Source organism: Pleurotus ostreatus, assembly GCF_014466165.1.
Source record: "Pleurotus ostreatus strain PC9 chromosome Unknown scaffold_8, whole genome shotgun sequence".
Classification (NCBI taxonomy): domain Eukaryota; kingdom Fungi; phylum Basidiomycota; class Agaricomycetes; order Agaricales; family Pleurotaceae; genus Pleurotus; species Pleurotus ostreatus.
The window spans coordinates 374,234-396,136 of record NW_023503163.1 but is presented as its reverse complement, the minus strand read 5'-3'; the positions used below and the strand labels follow the sequence as shown (position 1 = coordinate 396,136).

The 21,903-nt window shown below is 49.7% G+C and overlaps 3 protein-coding genes across 3 annotated transcripts; all 3 read left to right on the top strand.

Annotated features, from left to right (window-relative positions):
- Nucleotides 1-1,808: 1,808 nt before the first annotated feature.
- On the top strand, nt 1,809-2,741 carry PC9H_010442 (uncharacterized protein; the record flags this gene model as incomplete). The annotated part of the gene is made up of 1 exon (XM_036779935.1): nt 1,809-2,741. The coding sequence occupies one exon, from the start codon at nt 1,809-1,811 to the stop codon at nt 2,739-2,741; it is 933 nt and encodes a 310-aa protein (XP_036627318.1).
- Nucleotides 2,742-3,095: 354 nt separating this feature from the next.
- On the top strand, nt 3,096-4,148 carry PC9H_010441 (uncharacterized protein; the record flags this gene model as incomplete). Its single annotated transcript, XM_036779934.1, has 1 exon — nt 3,096-4,148. The coding sequence occupies one exon, from the start codon at nt 3,096-3,098 to the stop codon at nt 4,146-4,148; it is 1,053 nt and encodes a 350-aa protein (XP_036627317.1).
- Nucleotides 4,149-11,094: 6,946 nt separating this feature from the next.
- On the top strand, nt 11,095-12,664 carry PC9H_010440 (uncharacterized protein; the record flags this gene model as incomplete). The annotated part of the gene is made up of 6 exons (XM_036779933.1): nt 11,095-11,144; nt 11,196-11,265; nt 11,319-11,536; nt 11,583-11,764; nt 11,835-12,239; nt 12,558-12,664. 6 exons carry the CDS (start codon nt 11,095-11,097, stop codon nt 12,662-12,664), a joined length of 1,032 nt encoding a protein of 343 aa, XP_036627316.1.
- Nucleotides 12,665-21,903: the final 9,239 nt, after the last annotated feature.

Below are 21,903 nucleotides of genomic sequence, written 5' to 3'. Positions count from 1 at the left end.
GCTGTAGAAAAGCGAACGGAGGGGTCTTCGAGTTGAATCATACTTCAAGCCTCCTCCCCCTTTCGGTCTCACGAGGCTGTTGAAGAAGCAATAGAGGACCATATGGATCGAGGACCTATGTTTAGAAAGGGCTTAACGTTAGACCAGTGCAACTTGTTCGGGAACGCGAATCCGGGTCGGTTCTCGCTGTTATCGTACTCATCGACCCCGTGAATCGTATATGTGGGTATTTTCGTTCACCTCCAGTTCTTCTTGGTGCCTCTCAGTGCAGCTTATCGTCATATCTCAACCATAGCATCGAACTTAGCGCCTTCCTGGAGTCCTTGTTTCGGTGTCGGCGCTAGGCAAATCGTTGCATCGTGCATCACTGTCTGTTTCTCGCGCACTACATTTATTCGCGTGAACACCTTCGCTCATTATTAGTTAGAGCAGTCAACCAGTCGTCTGGCGCCGAGGCGAGGTACATGCGCTCTCCCATCAATCAATCAACCATAATCAATGAATATCAAAGCCACACAACCATGCCATCAATTCACCGGCAATGTATCAGTCCACAGGACCGATATCAAGGTCAGCATTCGCCCACAAGATCAATCTAGAATGTAGCTTTCCCCTATCTTTTGTAGCTGACAATGTTGAACCTTTAGTTCCTAGGCTTACAATGGTCTGCTCGAAGACCCGAATAAAATGTCGTCTCACTTAGAGACATCGTAAACTGCTACTAGCCAGTCCGAATCCTTGAATAACACCTCGAACTTGGTTGCTTATGTATTGATCCGATGCTGCTGGGTAACATACGTAAGTTGCTGGACCCACACTGCTTCAAGAACTCACATCATCTGCGCTCAAGAATCAGATTGTAGGCACTCTGTGATAGAATACCCCAATGCAGTCGATTGTGTCCCAGCCAACACTCCGTCTCAACCACAGCCCCAAGAGCGTGCTCTTATCTCTTTTAAAGGCAGTATCATGAGTAGCTACAATGACCGTCAGGTATCCACTCCGCCAATAGCTGCACCCATACTACCATCTCATGAGCCATGAATAGCCAACTTAATGACTCTATTATATCCCTAGGATTCGATCTGTGAGTGGAACACCTATATTTGTTGAGTCTCAACACTCAACAGCCCTTAATCTCCGCGAGATGGTCCATGAAGGTGGGTTTACCAGCTGCCTCATCATAGCATTGGCCACTAATATTTCGTCTGCCATTCACCCGTAGCTATATTGGGTTGCTGCATCAGCTCTTTGGGTCTTTGATTATTTCCTTACCCTTGAATCGGAGGTTATCATCATTATCCCTCGCACAAATAGGTCGTTTCTCATCGGAATTTGATTCTTTAGGTAAACTTCGGGTGGAAAGGGAAGAAGTCAACGAGTTCGTGTTATCCATGCCTGTAGCGCCGCGGGCCTTCGCCCGACTTCCTCTCGCCTCTCAGTTTACCTCGTCTTCCCTCTCCGTTTACCTCGATCTGCGCCATCTGGACTCTCGTACTTACTCGTTTGCCTGTATCGTAATTAGACCTATTCAGATACACCCTATACCCTGCTCCTACCGTATATAAGGCTCTCTACTTGTATCGTTTCAGCAGTGTACTCGAAATACACATTATCCCTATCACTTCTTCGACTGCCTCAAAACTCCCCCCTCCTCTCGTGTGGTCGTGACCTTCTAGCTCACGTCACATATTTTTGATAGAACCAATGCTTCCTTAAAAAAAAAACTACTTTACGACAAACCCCCGCCGGACGACGCCAGTCTGATCAACTTGCACCGCACCGCACCACTTTCCATTCCTCCCATCATGACCAGAACCTATGCCACTCGTAGTCGCGCTGTCCAGCGCGCAGCCACTCCCGAAACCTCTGAACTCACTGGTGAGCCTCAGGGAATCTTCCTTCCCATTAACCCCGAACGTTCAGTCGTCTCAGACGTCGAACGGGACGAAAGTCCTCCCGCCGAGCCTCGGCGTCGCTCTTACAGTGACGTCATCGCAAAGCGTGTAGTACCTTCTACGGAAGAGAATTCTAATAGTGAAAACAAATTAGCTCTTGACGAAGAGTCTAGTGTATTCGTAACAACTCAGCGTGAATTAAATCCTGAGCAGGTGAAAACCGTAAAAACTGCCGTTGGCGGCATGAATGCAAAAGAACGAGACCTGATTTCGAGAAGGAATCAGGCTGTGCGAGATAAGGCTCGGGCCCATGAGCCGCTCGCAAACCTTGGAGAAGGCCCCTCCAAGGACAAGGGAAAAGGAATTGACCCCCGTAACTGGGGGAACCTTGACTTGTCAGATGATGAGGATCTGAACCCAGCTGCACAAGCGAAAGCTTACGGAGCCTTGCAGAAACACCAGCGTGAGGTTGCTACACTCGACAAACATGCGGGAGGATCACTCCTCCCACCCGCGGCCATGAAACCTGCCGAGAACGTAAACGATGTACTGTTGCGTGAACTCCAGGCCTTGAGAGCTGAAAACTCTAAGCTAAAGGAAGAAAAACTCAGTAAAAGAGCTAAAAAGAAGGCACGGATCCAACTACCTTTGGCGGATCCTGTGTCTATCTCTCGAGGTGTAGCCTTTCAGATGGCTATAGGTAATAGTCGGCAAGCGCCCCAAACCCCGATACTACCTAGTAATCAGTTACCTGCTGAAAGCTATCTTGGACGAGCTTTTGCGGCAGCTAGGCCTGTTGATCCTAGTGGTAGTAACGATCCTAGTTTGTCAGATAACTCATAATCACCCGATGAATCGGAATTGGAATTGAGCTCGGAGTCTTCGTTGAGTGAATCAGACAGCAGCTCAAGTTCAGAACCTTCGTACCACCGAAGATCGCAGAAGCGATCCCACAAAAAGAAGAGCCATTGGGGGAAGAAACAACGATCCTGCTTGATCAAGCCGACTCCCCCTGAACCCTACGACGGCAGGCCTGACAGCCAGGCTTTCTTCCGCTTCATGCAAGAAGCAAAGAGCTTCGTGGAAGAGGGACAAGTCCGCTGAAAGCACCATGTCGAGAAGCTGGCCCGCTACTTGCAGGGACAGGCTTATACATTCTTCATACGGCAGGTGTCGTTTAGGGCTTCTGAGTGGACTATGGATGCCTTCTTCACTGCGCTGTTTAACTTCTGCTTCCCGACCAACTACGTCTCGAAGCAGCAAAAGCATCTAAGAAACCTTTATCAGAATGAGAAGACTGTTAAAGAATATGTATCTGAACTCATTGAACTATTCTCAATTATTGGGCAGACCTTGGAACGAGACCGAGTGAACAAGCTCTGGTTTGGTCTTCGTGCGTCGATCCAACAGGATTTGTGGCGGGATCGCCGTAACCCAGAAACCTCCTCATGGGACGAGGTCGTTTCGGCGGCGGAGGTGATTGAGATTGCCCAGTCGGTGGTGGTCCACCGCCACGGATCTACACGCGATCAGCGAGACAATCAGTCCAAATGGAACAGTGAGGCTTCAACCTCAAAATCTGGTGGAAGCAAACCCAAGCCAGCTCGGGGAGAACCTCCTGCTGGCAACAGTCGACCCAACCACAGTCAGCCCTCACGGCCCAGGCCACCTGGTCGATTCGGAAATAAGAAACCCTCTGCTGAGAAGCCCAAGCTCTCTGAACCGGAGATAGCTAAGCTTAAGGCGGAAGGACGATGCTTCCGATGCCAAGAAACAGGACATGTATCACGTCAATGCCCTCAGGCGCATAACGTACGAGGAGCACAGTCCTCGCATGGCCCGCCAGGAATCCCAGTCCATGGTATGGCATTCATCGAAGAGACCGAAGAACTCCACAAAGCTGTGGATATTGACGATAACTTGGAGGTACTCCATGTGGGATGTATGGGTCTGGTCGAAGATCCTGACAATCAGGGTGCATCGACTAGCCCAGCTGAAGCTGGCCTAATCAGCTTTTACACGACTGCGTGCGAAAATGCACTCAACCTAGACCACACCTTTCACCTCCCTGGGGACTGGACTTTTCCCCCGTTGGGATCTTTCTGGGACGAAAACCGTTTCTCAATCATGCAGATCTCTGATGACGAAGTCGTAATTGAGGATCGCCTCCAGACGGAACACTATGAGTACTTGCCTATTGAGCAACTCAAGAACCCCCGATTTCGTATCCTTCACTGGCTGGCGGTTTGAGTAGCCCAACGACACCAGCAGCCTCGCCAAAGCGTACGGCAGTATGCTTCATCCGCCTGTATTGGCGACCTTTTGGCTGCCATGATCCAATCAGCCTTAACTGTTGAGGCCCCATATCCCGAGAATCTTCGGACAGAGCATGACAACTTTGAGCTTGATCTTGATCAGTTTGAAGCGAAATGGTGCAGCGAAAATGATGTTGTATTTATCACTGACAGGCTCAGCGGCCTGATCCATGCTCTTGACTGGATCCACTTGCAAAACCCCCATTTTAACATTATAGGGTGGTTCTCGAAGCAAATGGAGACCGCCTGGAGAATGTGCGATGAGAATCGGGAGGACGCCGATCTAGGGCAGTTCTTTACCATGTCAGAGAATGATGATGACCCCGAACTCGTCGAATTCGTGCTGAAGCTCATCGATGGATTCACAGAGCTCGATACTCGAAGGCAGCGTACTACTGCCTTGGAAGAACATTCCCTGGACCACCTGGAACTGTTTGGACAGCAGGTACAGGCAGGAACCTATGCAGCTTTGCAGCGCAACTCGGCTACCACTCGAGACTATAGTCGAATGGTACCGAACCCTGTAACGATTACCATGAATGTCAACGGAAAGCCTGCCCGGGCACTGATAGATTCGGGCTCACTGGGAGATTTCATATCGACCAACCTCGTGGAGCAACTCGGGCTGAAAAAGATTCAGTTAAAGAATCCCTTGGCTGTCCAGTTGGCGGTCCAAGGCTCACGCTCAAAGATCAACTACGGCTGTAGAGCAAAGATCAGCTACCAGAACATCGCAGAAGAACGATACTTTGATGTCATCAATCTGTTGAACTATGACATGATCCTGGGCACACCGTGGCTATATCAACACCAGATCTCGTTTGGGATTAATCCTGTTAATGTTGTTGTCGGAAGCGCCAGCTCACTGCCACTGAAGGGCGCAGGAGTATCAACGTTATCGTCACGAGCTATGAGCCTGCATGAGGGCAACCTTGAGAAAGTTCGCCAGGAACTACGCGATTACGCGGAACCCCTGTGCAAAATGGCAGAAGAGACCCCGCTCCCTCCTCTACGAGCGATTAACCACACAATACCCCTCATCGACAAGACAAAGGTATACCACTGGCGTCCGTCCCGGTGTCCAGAACCCCTGCGTGAACAGTGGAACGCTAAACGAGCTGCATACGTCAGAACAGGACGCTGGAAGGTGTCTGCCGTTGGGAGCCCCGTCCCGATGTTGCTTATCTACAAACCGGGCACAAGTTTGCTTCGGTGTGTCACTGACCTAAGGGAACGAAATGCGAACACACGAAAGATGTCGTCCCCATTACCCCTTATCGAAGGAATCTGCCGTGATGTCGCACGAGCGTTGTACTGGTCCCTAATGGATGGGCAGAACGCCTATGAACAAATCCGTATCATACCAGAACATGTTCATCGGACGGCGATGACCACCCCGGATGGCACAATGCTGTCAGAGGTACTTCAGCAGGGAGACTGTAATGGTCCGGCGACGTACCAGGCTCTAATGAACCACCTGTTTGCACCATACATAGGTGTATTCATGTACATCTACCTGGATGACATAATTATCTTCTCAAATACCCTGGAGGATCACGTTCGACATGTCAAGTTAATTCTAGACATCCTTAAACGCGAGAAACTCTACCTGTCCACGAAGAAACTGTTCTTCCTCTGCGAAGAAATGAAAATCCTGGGACGAATTATTGATAAGGATGGCATCCGGATGGACCCCCATAAAGTTGATGCTGTTTCGAAATGGAAAACACCAACTAATCGCAACCTCCTCCGAGGGTTTCTGGGGGCCGTAGGTTATCTTGCGGATGACATTGCACGTGTACACGTGCCCATGGGAATCCTATCCTCCCTAACGGGAGATACAGTGCCGTTTCGTTGGGAACATACACATCAGCGAGCATTTGAGGAAGTCAAACGTTTGGTTGAACTGGCACGCAATCACCACCGAAAGCCCCTCCGTTACGGAAAAAACGAGCCACCAATATGGATGGTAACCGACGGATGTGTTACGGGCATAGCTGGAGTCGTAAGCCAGGGCACAGACTGGAAATCTGCCGACATTGCAGCATTTTATTCGGCGAAGCTGAACCCGGCTCAGCAAAACTACGCCGTACACGAGATCGAAATGCTTGCTGGGGTTGAAACTATGTTGCGACACCGTGACATACTGCAGGGTGTTAAATTTCAGTGGTTGACCGACCACAAGGGATTGATTCACCTTCTCAGCCAGAAGAACCTAACCGGCCGACAAGCCCGCTGGCTCGAAAAAGTATCCGAGTTTGACTTCACGCCGGTATACATTGCTGGATCCGAGAACGTGCTTAGCGATGCACTATCTCGTATGTATTCAAACAACACACCTGGAGCGGAGCGTGCCCGAAGCAAATACACATACCATGACCTTGCGGATGATGAGGACGAGAGTGGCCAACCTACCCAGGCAACATCGTCAACTGGTGTTGGAAGGGAAATGACAGCCATGTCCTTGGATGTACACGCCCCGAGGTATAACCTGCGTACCAACCGAAAACTCACTGAGAAGGGCGCGTTGCTGGCGGGATACACACCCGAATTGCCTCCAGTCATGGAGGAAGGTTCCGTTCGTAAGCCCGCTTGCAAATGGAAGAAGGGCGGGGCATTGGGAGAAAAACAAAACCTTGCCCAAACACACGAATCTACGGAAGAATTCGCATCAGCTGAACAGCCAGACGTGGAAGCTCGACCAGAAACAAACAAAACTCCAAACATAGGAGGCCAGGATGACAGCGTGGCACCTCCCACGTTGATCCATGTTGTCGCAGAAAGCCCCCAGGGTGTCAACCTTGAGGAGGTCCTCCGCTTTCGCTATCTTGAAGACCCCCTCTTCAAGGCCATCGTAGACAAACCCAAAGACTTCCGGAACTTCAAGGTCTCTGATGGGCTAATCTACCTAAACGAGAAGGAGCGCACTGTCCTGTGCATCCCCAGGATAACCCATGAAGGGCGCAACCTACGAGAAATTGTCATAGCTGAGGCTCATTCACTATTAGCTCACCTCAGTACTAACAAAACTGTGGATTACCTCCGTGACAGTGTCTGGTGGAAGGACATCGTATCAGACACACGTCATTACTGCGAATCTTGTGTTACGTGCAAACGTAGCAAGCCCAACAACCAAAAACCTTACGGGATGTTGAACCCACTCCCTGTCGCAGCACACCGTTGGGAAGCCATCGGAATCGACTTCGTGGGCCCGCTACCTGAATCGAGCAATCGAGATGCTACATACGACTCGATCACTGTTGTGATCGATCTACTAACAGCCATGGTGCATCTCGTACCTAGTCGAACAACCTATACCGCCAAAAACGTGGCCGAGCTCGTCTTCTCCGAAGTATACAAGCTTCACGGGTTGCCTAAACAGATTATCAGTGACCGTGATGTCCTATTCACGAGCCACTTCTGGCAACACCTCCACCGTCTCATTGGCTCTAGGCTCAATATGAGTAGTGCCTACCACCCCGAGTCAGATGGTTCAACAGAACGAGCAAATCGAACCCTCACGACGATGATTCGACAGTGTGTACACCCAAACCAGAAGGATTGGGTTTCGAAACTTCCTGCGATTGAGTTCGCAATCAATCTATCGCGATCTGAAAGCACGGGATTCGCTCCCTTCTTCCTCAACTCCGAATGTATGCCTCGCCCATTCATCTGGGACTCCCCAAGGAGCACCGAGTTCCCTGGAGTCCGTGTGTTTGCACAACGGCTAAAGCATGCAGTGATGTCCGCTCATGACAGCATCTTGGCGGCGCGAGTTAAACAAACCCGTGATGCGAATCGTCACTGAAGACCATCGCCATTTGCGACAAACGATCTGGTGTACATCTCCACCAAGAACATCACCTTTCTGAAGGGACTAGCCCGCAAGTTCGTGCCAAAGTACATCGGTCCTTACAAAATCACGAAGGACTTCAACAATAACACCTACCAGGTGGAACTGCCCCCACGACTCAGGCAACGCGGCGTTCACAACGCCTTCCATGTGTCACTATTACGCGTACACGTCCCCAGCGATGATCAACTATTTCCTGGTCGCCTCGATAATCAAGTCGCTGAGGATGAAGGCGCAGCGGAGCCCGAGTGGGCTGTTAATAGAATCTTGTCTCACCAAGGATCCAAGGCCAAAGCCCTGTTCAAAGTTGAATGGACATCCGGCGACATTACGTGGTTACCTTACCACCAGGTCAGCCATCTACAGGCCCTTGAAACGTACCTCGAGGCCGTAGGAGTATCCAGCATCCGTGATCTCCCCGCGGGAACCGAACTACCTCCCTCGGACGATCCTCAGATCTTTGACAGCTCTATCACTCTTACCATATCTCCTCCCGCCACTATAAAGACCCGACCATCCAGACACCGGCACCTCAGTTCTCGCAAATACCGTCGTTCCTTACGCTCACCGGGTCAAGCCCATTCTTCCATCACAATGCCCCAGTCGTTCCTTCATCACACTCGCAGCGACCCCTCATCTGTCACACAGATTGATCCAGCCACGTCGTTCGCCACAGTCTACTCGTTAGACCAGATCAGTGAATACATATGCTTCGATCGTACCCTACGCCAAGGACGTATCACTGCCAATGACCCCGCCCCGGGCGGCTACTACGAATTCACTCGAGTTTACAACCTCAAACCGAACGTCCTCACTAAATTCTCGGTCTTCAACGAGTCCGGTGCCATCGTTCTACATGGCCCCCAGCATGGGCTACAGGCTGTCATCCCCGATGGAACATTGGACCCCACGTCCGCGCAAAATTGCGCCATGGCCAAACCCATCCCAAAAAATAAACCCTACGCTAAACCGGCTGCCCATGTCACTCATGCCGCCGCCCCCGCCGTCGCTGAGTCCCTCCAATCCATCACGCTCACCCCCCAGCGTCGCGAACTCCTCGAAGATCTTTTCTTCGAAAAACTCGAACGAGAAAAACGCACCAAACAGCGCATCGCAGACTCCATCGCGCAACGCCAAAGCAACAAGGCCAAGAAAAGGGCTGAGAAGCTCGCAGCTCAGCGAGAGCGCCTCCGCAATGAACGTGCACCTGCAGCTCCAGCCACTGGCAGCTCCCATCAGGTCGAGCCCGCCGTCGCCTCCTCATCGCGCATGATCATTGACAATATCGACACTCCTACCACTCCCCAGGACGCCGACTGAAAAATGCGGTTCCTCTCGCAACCGCAGAAGGGCGTATGTAGCGCCACAGGCCTTCGCCCGACTTCCTCTCGCCTCTCAGTTTACCTCGTCTTCCCTCTCCGTTTACCTCGATCTGCGCCATCTGGACTCTCGTACTTACTCGTTTGCCTGTATCGTAATTAGACCTATTCAGATACACCCTATACCCTGCTCCTACCGTATATAAGGCTCTCTACTTGTATCGTTTCAGCAGTGTACTCGAAATACACATTATCCCTATCACTTCTTCGACTGCCTCAAAACTCCCCCCTCCTCTCGTGTGGTCGTGACCTTCTAGCTCACGTCACAATGCCCTACCATGCTTTCGTTACTGAATGGGTATCTCTAGTTTTTTTGTTCTTTATCCTAGTCCGTGATTGCTATTATGCCGATCCAGCGGGCCAACGTGCTGACGGCTAGACCAGAATCGTTATTTGGCCCCCTGCTTCATTATAATCACCCTTACAGGCAAGTACCTCGAAAAATAACCTCCTGCAGTGACTTACGTCTGCTACAAAGATCATTTCGCCGCCGGTTGGGACATAAGGGTGAGCGCCTCAACTTTACTAACCTTCATGTATCTCATTGAGTCCTTATACTTAGATGTACGTATCAGAAATGCTATCACTCTCACAAAGACTGACTGCTGTTCAATTTAGCTGTAAACGATATGTCTTTATGGAAACATTGGAGACAATGCTTCTTACATTCACGGCAGAAGTCTTCCTCACGCTCCGTATGTCCAATAAGGCAACACTACGCACCCCTGACTTACACTTTCCCTAGGGTCTTTGCACTTCTGAAGCGCAATAGAGCAGTTCCAGCTGTATCTATCATTATTCTTAGTTGGCAGTGGGGCATCGCCCTGTATGCCATGTCGCAAAGTTCGCAGGGGACTGTTCAAAATGCACTGCTGCTTTCGCGGCGTGAACCCCCCCCCTAGAGCTGCCTACGCTCCCTAACACTGACCCCTACCATAGTGAGAATGTCTTCTAATCATCCCAAAATGTTTACTGACATATTATAGTTTGCCTCTTCATTACGACCCTCACAGTGTCAGCAGTTTCTTTATCGGTATGATCGTCACTCATAAAGAAACAGGGCACCGTGGGTTGAGGCTTATCTTTGCCTCAGCCTTGCATTTGATTCCCTCGCATTTATGTCAATCCTCTGATCTTGTTGTTCTTTTGATGACTACTGACCGTTGTACCGCATAGCTTCGTCGTGTGAAGTCAAACACAGCTTCTCGCGTGGTGGGCTTAACGTTACGAAGCTTCGCCACCGATTATCTGAGGAAAGCACCCGAGCGGCAACTGTTTTAAACTCTTGGGCACAGATCCCCGGGCTCATACCACATGATCTCATTGTTGAAACCTTCCGTAACAAGTCGACTCCCATGCAAGCTGCCCCCAGTACATCAGACTTGATAAACATTGACAGTGACTAGGTATATTCATGTATTATACTACATACATGGGAGTATTTAACAATACAGATCTTGTACATACCTGTGGGTCACGAGTACTCGACTCGTGGGTTTGACGATCCGTAGGTCGCAGGTACTTGACTTGCGGCTCCAGATCACCCGCCAAGCAATACTTGCGCGGCTCTGAGTATGCTTCTAGACAGAGCAGTTGACCCGTGGGTTCGGATCCGGTTCACCTGCGGATCGACTCGTGCCATTCCCTAGATGAGGCAAAGGCTAGAATTTACCTTCCGTCGACTCCGCAAGGAAGAATGGTGAGTTATTCATAGCTTCATGACCACCTCACGCTCAAATGAATCCAAAAGGTCAGCATACCTTTTCCGTGTATACGAACTCCCCCAGACACTCGGAATATACGCCTTACAGCGCAATCACGTCAATCTGGCGTCGCTCCTTTCAAATTTCCGCCGAATACACGAAGTTTCAAGGACTTGGAATCACTATACACCGGCGACCCCTTCCGAGGGCTCCAAGTACTCATCGTCGATCACCCTCTCAGGGGTTATGAAGGCTACATCGTTGGATCCCGTTTAGTCAAGCCGGTAGTTGACGGGGACGATGAAGCATTCGAATTCGAGGTCAACAAATTGAACCATATAACCCACTACACAACCTGTATCTCCGCTAAATATCTCCAAGAGAAACAGTACGTTCCTCATGCCATGATACTTCCAATGTTGATCACATAGCAGTTCTGGGATACCCCTCATGGAAGCCATCCATCTGCCCCCTCAAATCCTTCATCAGCAGACGCAGGGGGGTACCGTACTTCCAGGGACCCCTCCGCCTATAGGAATGACCCCACGCAGCCATGATTCAGAATCTACGTGGCAAGAGGTGGCATACAAATATACTCGTGGTGAAATCTTTGCAAGTCATGATCGTTTCCAGCGTATTGAGTCGTTCTATGTTCCTCAGAGTCATGCACTAATGATGACTTGCAGACCATTGGCTCAGGAATCCTGTCATGATGCACAAGAAATTCCAAATAATGGTATTACAGACCCTCATTGACGACAGATCATATCGGACGGACAATATGATCAGTGGGTACACTGTAGTGACAGAGGCGGTGACTCCTTGGGCTGAGCGGATCGTTGTCAAGACGGGGAATCAGAATAACCTCAGACAAAAAGATGCGGAGCTGAGGAAGGTGATTCCAGATAACCTTGCATTAAAATCCGGCGAACGAGTGATTGTCATTGGGACGGACGCGGCGGGCAGCACCAAAAGTATGGGGCTCGTAGGACTTGTGACCGACTCACCGTATGCGCTAAAAGAGGGTGTTCATTTGATTGTGTTTACTGAACCACCCGGTCGCTATGCATATGTTTCCGGATTCAACTTGTGTAGGACAGGTGGCCCTGCGCTGTGGAAGGGGAAACTTTATGCATAATCCACATGTACTTCGTGCGGGGGAGGCAATTCCTTGGTAGTAATATTACAGGATACTCTACAATCAATATTCTATTTCCTGGTGCCCAGGGAACATAGGGAACAGGGGAATATATAGTTTCATGGCGAAACGGTAGCTCGTGCAGTGCACAGGGCCCGGGGATGTACATTTCATATGGGTCAACCGCGTGTCCCCAAATACAGAAACCAATCAAGACATTACAGCTATAACACGTTGTCCTAACTTTAAAGGACACTACATTCATTCCTAGTAAAGACAGACCGTCAGAAGGCGGAAGACAATTTGCGTGGATCCTCAACTTACAAAGATTTGAGTGGGGGTCGCCTCGTGCGAGTCAACGGCCCCAACGACTCGTGACAAAAAGCTTGTCATGCTGTGAGCATTGGACGATAACAGCGACATTAGGAATATGTTCTCACAGGCGGATGGCTCGGTGAATGTCTTTCTGTGATGCCCCCCATGAGGACCTCAGGAACGGGACCCGTTCACCGAGTCTAAATACAATCAGCTCCCCCCTCCATGGAATATGAGGGGAGATGCGACGAAGCCCCTCATTGAGAGCACCTTTCTTCATAAGGTAGGCGTAAACCTTGAAGCAGTGCTTTGGCGGACTGGACAGAGAGACCGTCGCTTGAATGATGGTGGGGGAATCTGCCGCCGGGAAGAGATGCGATGCCTCTTGGACATTGACCAAAGGGATGCAGTGTCCTACGGCTGGCGTACCCCTTGTTGTAAAGTCCCTCCACCGACCTGTATGATCGTGTAAGGGGAAAAATAAACCCTCAATTCTGGGCTGATGGGTGAGACCGTTAGCTCGGCAATTTATCCAATTGCAAAGAGTTCAACTTACTGCTGTATCCTGGCACTGCGTTAAATCCAGGAAAGCGCCTCGCCTGCGAAGGGCCCGGGAACGGCATGAAGTGCTATGAGTAGCGGAACACATCGAGTTCAAACAGCAAATTTAAAGAGATGCGGTCACTATGGGAAGTGTCGTCCACATGAATACGGATATATATATACGATAATGGCTTGCGTACTTGCAAGCCATGGATTGTCAGCAAAATATTAATATTGCAACAATATTTCGCATGTACATACCTGATCACCACGAGTCATTGATATCGATATCAGTGCCTGCAGCTGAATGTTAATGCTTTGACTTGGCGCGTAATTATGGATGTGTCGCTCTCAAACATTCCAAACAGCTCCCGAGGATAACGCATGCAGTCCTTAATGCAAATTCTGAGATTGCATTGTTTTGGCCGCATTACTGATCATGAGGGACTGTTCAGGGCCTGATCATGATACGCAAGCAGACATTGATATTATAGTTCTGATTCTCGTGATGCATGAGGCATGAGGAGGCCTGCGGATGTGGGGCAAATCTAAACTCATGTCGCTGGGATTTATACGTGCGGCCAAAGTGTTGTAGTTCGGTAGTACCTAAAAGGAGATACAGTCGTAAGTCGCGTGACTTCAGGCTCAAGCGTTGCACCTACACTTGTCTATAATTAATTTTGGAACTTAGCTAGGAGTCCACACCAATGAGAAAATTCGAGTGTGCCTAGTTATGGCATAGTCTGCCTTCATATACATGATAAACATATACGGCCCTTAGGTATGAACCACGGTCGGTCGTTCCTTACCCTTGTCAAACCCCTGTAGTAGACTGCTCGACGAACCACGCCCCATTTTTTTTGCGGTGGAAATGTACAGCCCTTGACATGTCAATGGCCCTCAGCTAGTGCTACCTGGGGGTATTAGACTTGACGTAGATATGATGAAGTTGACCGTTGAACTTTTGAATAGATGAATCATGATAATCTCGAAGAGATGGGCCGAAGGTGTGTGCTTGCCTCGCTTAAGCTTCTCGCCTATTGTGATTGGTACCTTGTATTAATCCCTTGCGCACTTGTCATGTTGTTATCGTTCTGGGCCCGTACTTGGAGATAACGATCAAGATGATTATCTTCGGCGCTAATCTTCCTCCATGAACCTAGGAAGTAAGTTCATCTGATCGGCCGTCTAAAGGGTCCCCTCAAAGGGTTTGCGATGCTCTTTGCCATGGGTAGTAAAGTAGTATATACGTCGATTGTGCGCTCGACTAGTACTAGTGAAGCACAGTACATGTACATGTATCGGTGATTCTAATTAGGTCTGCCAACAGTCAATGTACGAACATCACGCAGCCCGGATACGCATCCTGGCATTGTTCATGACCAAATCTTTATGTATGTAACTCCAACTGCAAGTCGATATCACTGCTCTTGGCCTTGACCTTTGTTCAAAGAATTCTGTGCTCCCTAAAAAGTATTTCAATGTGCACGATCACGATGTCAGGCAACACTAGACAATTGTTCTGATTGCTGATTGAAGGCCCGGGCCTCGGCCTTATATAATTGGCCATATTGGGGCGCATTCGCCTTTAATCTAACCTGTGCCTGCGCCGCTATTCAGTGTCAAAGTGTTTCAGTCCAGAAGCGGACAGTCCAATGTTCCATGTGCCTTGGGACGTGTGGATCGCCTTATCATGTCGATCATGGTGTCTCCACACTCTGCGGGAGGTGCGCAATACTGTGTCCCAATTGGGTTTGGCTCGAGCTCCGCCTAGCTATAGCTATAGCTAGAATACACGGACACGACAATATTAATTACATACTACATCGATATTATCATATACCAAACACGACTAACAATTGTAAGACCTGCGTCGTGGCGATTATTGGCGCTGGCCATAAATCTGAAGTAAATTAGCAAAACCCTCAAGTGCCAACTCAACAACTTGTACCAGTACTAGTACTGAAGGAGCAAAAGGTCTGGAAACCCAATCAGATTATATTACTCCCTGTGAAGTTTTGTACGCCAAATATATAGCTACACACGATCGTTGCTTGTTGATATCTGGGGCCATTCAGTGATACATACAGGTATGAAGGAGCGGGAGGACCCACCTTTTCGAGAGACAAGATATGAAAAACATTGCCTTCATCGCCGCATCCCATCTTCGTGACCACACAGTGAGAAACAAGCTTGGACACGGCAACAATATGAAGCCCTCAAGATGAACTGCAGAGATAACCTGCCGCGGGTCCATAACGCCTATCTGAGGCAGCCTCGACGGGAGTGAAAGAGCGTATGGCTAAGAAAACGCCAGGCTCGCAGTAGAACTGCATAATATGATCAATCTGACCTGCTTGGGGTTCGGTTGAGGGTGTGGGATGAAACATGATGGCGCTATTTCTCCATTTACTCGATCCCGCCCGACTGTAGGGGATCCCCCCGACGCAGATATCATCATAGAAGATGGCATGCCTGAAGTCCACCGCGCCAGAGAGCAACTCGTTAAGAGGTGCTTCATAATCCTCGTCGACAGATACATCGGCTGCAAGCAACGAGCCTAAAGTGTATTCTGACCTGCCCATTGCCACCCCCCACCCATCAGTAATGTCGAAATCGTCGACGCGATGAAATCCTCTGGCTGGCTCCCTGGCAAGCATCGTGAGCCTGTGCATCATTTCGCAGGTATGCTCATTCTGTTCGTCGGCAAGCAGGGCACGCATGTTGGCGCTGCAGGAAGAAGCTAACATAAATGAGACTTCCATATCACCTATCAAGGACTTGTTAGTTTACATACACATATATAGCCTATATATATATTGGGGCTTGAAGGTGTCTCACCAGGTTTCCGATTTATCTGGGCGCGGTGCATAAAGTTTATATAACACTCATAGTAGGGAGCGCTATGCGCGTGGACAGGCCCAAACCATTCGAGCATTGTGCCAATATGCAACGCTGCGTGCTGATGTAGCTTTACCGCTTCGTCTTGATAAAGTTCCAGGGCTTTGACCATGTATCGATGCATGTATGTGTTGTATGTTTCGACATCTCCGGGAGACGTAGTTCGCATGTTGGCAACGCGAACAGCGTTCACGAGATCCATGAAATTTGCCAGAATGCTCTGCCTCCTGTCGTCGGTGCTATGCCATAGCCGTATGAGGGTGATCGGCAAATGGATGGTGCATAAAACGCGTGTCTGGTCGGCGGATAATTCGGAGGTAGTTGACCATTCTCGAGAAACACCAGAGACCCAGCTCGGGAGTTGGGTATGGCCCATATCGGTCCAGATTTCTTGCATTATGTCCCTTCCTAGCACTACACGACGGAGAAGAGGCTGATCACACTGACTTGCGGTCTGCACACACATTTTTATCGCAGCAAATGCTGTGTCATCTTCCACGATCTGTATTGAAGTGTAAACATATCTGACAAGTGATTATTTGGTTACTCGGAACAAACCTTGTGCGCCACAGCCTCTGCCAGCATCGACTTTCTCGTTCGTGGAACAAGTCCAGATATATCAATACTTAACATTTGGCAACACGCTTCTAGTCCAGATTGTGTTACCCCGCGAGCTCGAGGGAGATCCATCCATTTGTCGTTTTCAGCCCCGCAGGCTAAAATGGCCTTTACCGTGTTACGGATTGCTTTGGCATTAGAAGGTTCCTCTTCACGATCGGCAACCGACGGTTCTCTCGATCCCTCTCGAAGAGTTGTTGATAGTGCATCCTCATCTAGACCCTCACACTTGGTACGTGAGTCAGTCGTAATGATTCAATGAGAAAAAAGTGCCACACCTCGTCACGTAGTTTTCTTGCAAGCAACGCCTTCTTGCTCACGTCTGTAATGCTGGTGTGATCTACACCAACGAGCTGACATATGGTCTCCAATATATGCAGAGTAATTCCCGCTCTATCAGAGATTTGGCCAACCTTATCCTCCTCAATGGAGGATATGATGATCCTGAGAGCTGTGACAAGTTTGGCTTCCTTAGCCGCAGCTGCAGCATCGATATCATTGTCGCCGCCATCAGCATGATCAACATCCGCATCAGCATGCTCAATCGATTCGGCATCGTTGTCAACGTCAACATCAACTCCGGCATCATTGCCGGTGGCGTTTGTCTCTGCACAAAAAGCAATAACAGCTGGATCCTGCTCGTTCTGCCGCTAAATCATAATCTAGGTTGGCTGGGGCATCATTCTGAATCGAAGAGATCAAACGTACCCAGCGAGCTATATTCTTCGCTAGAATCCATTTCGTCCCAAGAACCACGGCTTCACTCATAGTCTTGAGATCACTGGATATGACATATAGAACCGACCGATGATAGCTAAGAAGTTCGTATAGTAGGCCACGGCTGTTTTCTACAACCAGACGTTTGCATTGATTGAGATCCGTGGGTTTAATGTTGTAGCGCTTGAAAACTGAAGGGACTGACAACCCATCCCCTCCCATTTTAACCTTCAGGCTCAAGCGAAATAGATTCCGGAGATGGTGCTTCAATAAGTTGATGTCCAGAGCATGCATTGTGTCAATTACAATGAACCTGACTGGATCCCAATATTGGAGCTCAAGTAAGGGTGTCCAGCGCAGACCGAAGGCGTCGAAGATAGCGACCCTGTCGTTGATCGACCTTGCAGATTTCCACAGGGCGGCGATTCGGCACACATGTTCTGTGTCGCGCATTATCCAATCCTTTATATCAACATTATCGATGTCGTCAATGTCAAGGTCGCACGTTGTGCAGAAATAATGAGCGTTGATAGCGGCGAGACCTGCTACCTGTCGAGCACCCAGCATATCACAGATGAGGGGGACAAGTAGCCCCTTCATGGTCCTCCCAGTGTCACATCTGCGTGTGCGTGTGAAGAAGACACCTGGCGACCAGAACGGCTTGAATTCATTGACAAGTAGCTGTATATATGGGTTGATGTGATGAGTGTCTGGTTTGTGCGGCCCGGCGATGACGCCCACGAGATATAGATTCTCAGGGAGGGGGGGTAGATGGGGCGGGAAGTTGTAACAAATGACCCATATTCCGGTAGAAGAGTAGCTTTTTTTGCCTGGTTTCATTCCAATGGGTTCAAATGAGTCGACTGAGAACCCAAACACAAGGCGGCCCTCTCCCCGTTTGCCTTCTAGGAAAGGATTTCCATTGCAATCTTTTAGCTCCTTGAACACGGCCGCCAGCCAGATGTCGGAGACGGGATGCGTTGGGTCGCTGCCTAAGCTAGCTGGATAAGTGTCGAGAATATCTTCTACACCTTTTCTTGACAGCAAACGCCCCAGCCAATGCTTGAAGTCCTGATGCCAATATTTTACTCGCGGCACAAAGATGGATCGTGGACCAACACTGATTTCTTTGTATAATTGTGCGCCACATATTGAGCTCGTTTCGGTCTCACGATGAGTGCAAGATTGAGCTTCATCATTGCTCCGATCGTATGGATAGAGTGCGTAACAGGTGGGGCAGCTTACATACTCATGGACCACAGGATCCAAGTGTAAAGCAGAAATGATAGTTCCGGGATATTGAGGGAGGCTGTAAGTTGCTGGCGACGCTGGAGTACTAGCGGATTCAACGATATCCTTCAGGCCTGCTAAGATATGCTGCATCCATACGCATCAAACCTCAGGGTTTTGTGACCCTCTGTGACCGAATGTGATTATGTGTGACCGAAGAGATGCCGACGGCATGATTCGTCCGTAAGGGGTGTGCACGATCAATCGATGATCAACAACAATGCTCTCTATCTCGTCTCTCACTGTCTGTCCCCCTGGTCCCTCGTCACTTCTTCATTCTTTCTGACTCTCTCTCAATCTCCATCATCAAGCTCTCAGTGATGACGCGATGCCCCCGGTACTTCTTCGATGCCCATGCAGCAAGCTTTCCATCCAATCCATGAGCATAGAACATCATGAAGCGACGAGATCTCCAAGCAAAGCTTCAAGTCAACTTGGTCAATTTGATCATATATCACAAGCACTACCACTTACCGTCTCATAGACTCCAGGGGGACCGAGTCCAAGGCCGCGATAACATTCTTCTCGAGGTCAGCCTCTTTGGAGGAGGGTGGGAACTGCCGGTAAATCCTCTTCGCATATCCCCAGCATTGCTCAATAAAATTGAGCTCGCAGTGAAACTTTGGCAGAAATATGACCTTGAAGCCCCGCGCACTGCAAGCAGTCTCCAAGAGAGACTCCACTCCCGCGAAGTCGGGCTGGTTGAACAGCACTCGACGGCAACAACAGGTTGTCGCTCCCGGAGCACATTTGAAACCTTTGCACTGAGCCTTTAGTTTTGACTCCTCTGTAAGCCCCCTCTCCTCCAAAATGACTGCCATTCCTTTGAATAACCCTGCGTCCTTGTGGCCATCAGGGAAGTAGAGGGGCTGCGTGATTCCCGAAGGTAGTTTCCCATCACCCATTTTAACCTTGATTTTAACCACCTTACCAGCAGAGTCGTAGAGCGCGGAACCATCAGCAGCTGTTGCTGACACCTCGACGCCCCAGTTTTTAGCGGCCCTTGATGTCCCCTTTGGCATTTTCCGCGCGGACAGAGCGTCGTCAGCGCGCTTGAGGTGAGTCGTTGCATTGTCGAAGACTAGGACATGCTCCTCATCTGGATAATACTTGTTTAGGATGTCCATTGCCCTCTTCGCATGCACTAGGATGTCCTCGTTGGTAAAGTACCCTTCTCTGTTCTTTCCAGCTTTAAACAGCACACGACTTGATTCAGTGCCATCAGGTGAGCACAGATAGCCGTAGTCTGCAGAGACAAACTCAGCAGTCATTAACGAGGCACCCTCGCCTTTAGGCCGTGGTTTGGCGGTCTCGGATGCATGCACCCAGCGTCGTCGCCAGCGATCGTTTGCGTAGAATGTCGATTCGTCGTGAAACCACACGACAATGTGTCGTTGCCTGGGGCCGTACATGGGAGGATTTGCCTGTATGTCCTCTTCCTCCTCCATCGTATTCTCGTCCTTCCACCGGCGCGTTCTGGACTGAATGGTTTCCCAGGCCGGCAAGAAGACTTTCTGACGGTAATCAACCACGTCACAGTGTTCGTGGCCATCGACGAATTGACTGCTTGGGCAGAGCGTCCACCTGTAGTCCATCTTCCTCATCCAGCGCTGTGCCGTAACCTCGCATATGCGCTTCTTCAAACCCAGCCTTGTTTTAACCTCTTCCTGGTCTAGAATCACAGATATCCCTCGCTCGAGCATACTCTCCCACACTCTGGAGATGTAAGTGTATTTCCTGAGCCAGATCTTCATCGTCGATGCGTGATTTACCCCGAGTGCCATAGACATTGAAGGGGAGTTCCTTGCGGTCGGCAATAAAGGCCTGCGTCCATTCGCGAACTTTGTGTGCTGCCCATGGACCTTTCTCGGAAGTGTGCGCAACATGGAGGGATGCAGCGGTCCAGCGTGAGCCTCCTCGGCCTATTTTCAGTGAGTTCAACGCTGACTCGTCTGTGTAGATCCATAAGAGCATCTTCATCTGCTCGATGCGAGTCTGTGTGAGTACATCTAACACGGGATCTTTATAACCATTGCCTGTCTTGTGAGGCGGTCGCAAGATCTTCTTGATGTCGGCTAGGGCTGATTTGGCCTCTGCAATGCTCGGAGGGTGCCGTGCATTGATGTCATGCCACGGCTCCTTGTGCGTGTGCACGTACTCCTCCGTGGCTTCCCTAATGTCTTCGTGCCCCACTGATCCGCTTACAGGTTCCTCTTGTGCACTCGGACCAGCAGCAAAATCCACTCCATGCTGCTGATCCGTCTCTGTCTCGCCCGACTCTTCTTCTTCACCCTTGTTACTCTCGAGGTCAGATCCCCAGTCAAACTGCCCAGGGAAATCATCCGCGCTGTCAGGATCATCAATGCCAAAGTCTTCGAAGATGGAGTTCTCATCCTCGAGGTCTGGCATCTCCTCAGATGGCACTGACCCAGCTCCCAAAGCGGAAACGGCGCCGTCGCGAAGTGTCTCGTCTTCGATCTCGAAAACTGGCACTGCACTTTCCGGAGGAGTCTTGTCTTTGATCTCGACTGCGGTGTCCACATCCATATGCTTGTCAGCCTGTGACGATGCCATGGGTGTAATGTGAGTGCTTCTCTTCTCGTTGCTTCCAGCTTTGCCTCCTGATTGTAGTCCTTGCGCAGGCATCTGTCAATGCTGTTTTAGTGATTAGTTGCAGCATGAGGGTTTTCTTACATTCTCCTTGTTCTCTTCAGGCTTCCTCCCTCCCTTGGCTTTCTTCATGGCCCAATTGCCTAGATTTGGAAGCCGTGACATTGGAGACTTTCTTTTGAAACCCATTTTTGGTGTTTTGCGACGCGACAGAGAGGACTCGCCACTTTCCCAAAGCGGAAATCACGTCTTCCCAAAGCGGAAATCACGTCTGGCCAATGCGCGCGACTGGCGCTTATGTTGATTGTAGCCCATACAGCTCGCATTAGTCCATTTATCAATTATTCAAAACTATGAAGTTGTCGGGCACGACTAATAAGGACTTTCCATGGTTCTCAAATTTCATGAAAAGGACGAGCGAAATTGTCAACCTCATTTCTTCATTTTGTCACTCTATGTAACGCTTCCCACGGGAAGGTTTGATGTGTATGGATGCAGCATATCTTAGGTGGACCTGTAGTGCTCGTCGTGGTCCAAAATACAATGTTTGTAGAGTAGCGGATAAAAGATATGCCGCCCTACTTGTAGGTTCCTGAGGACCCACTGGTTGAAAGTAGATATCT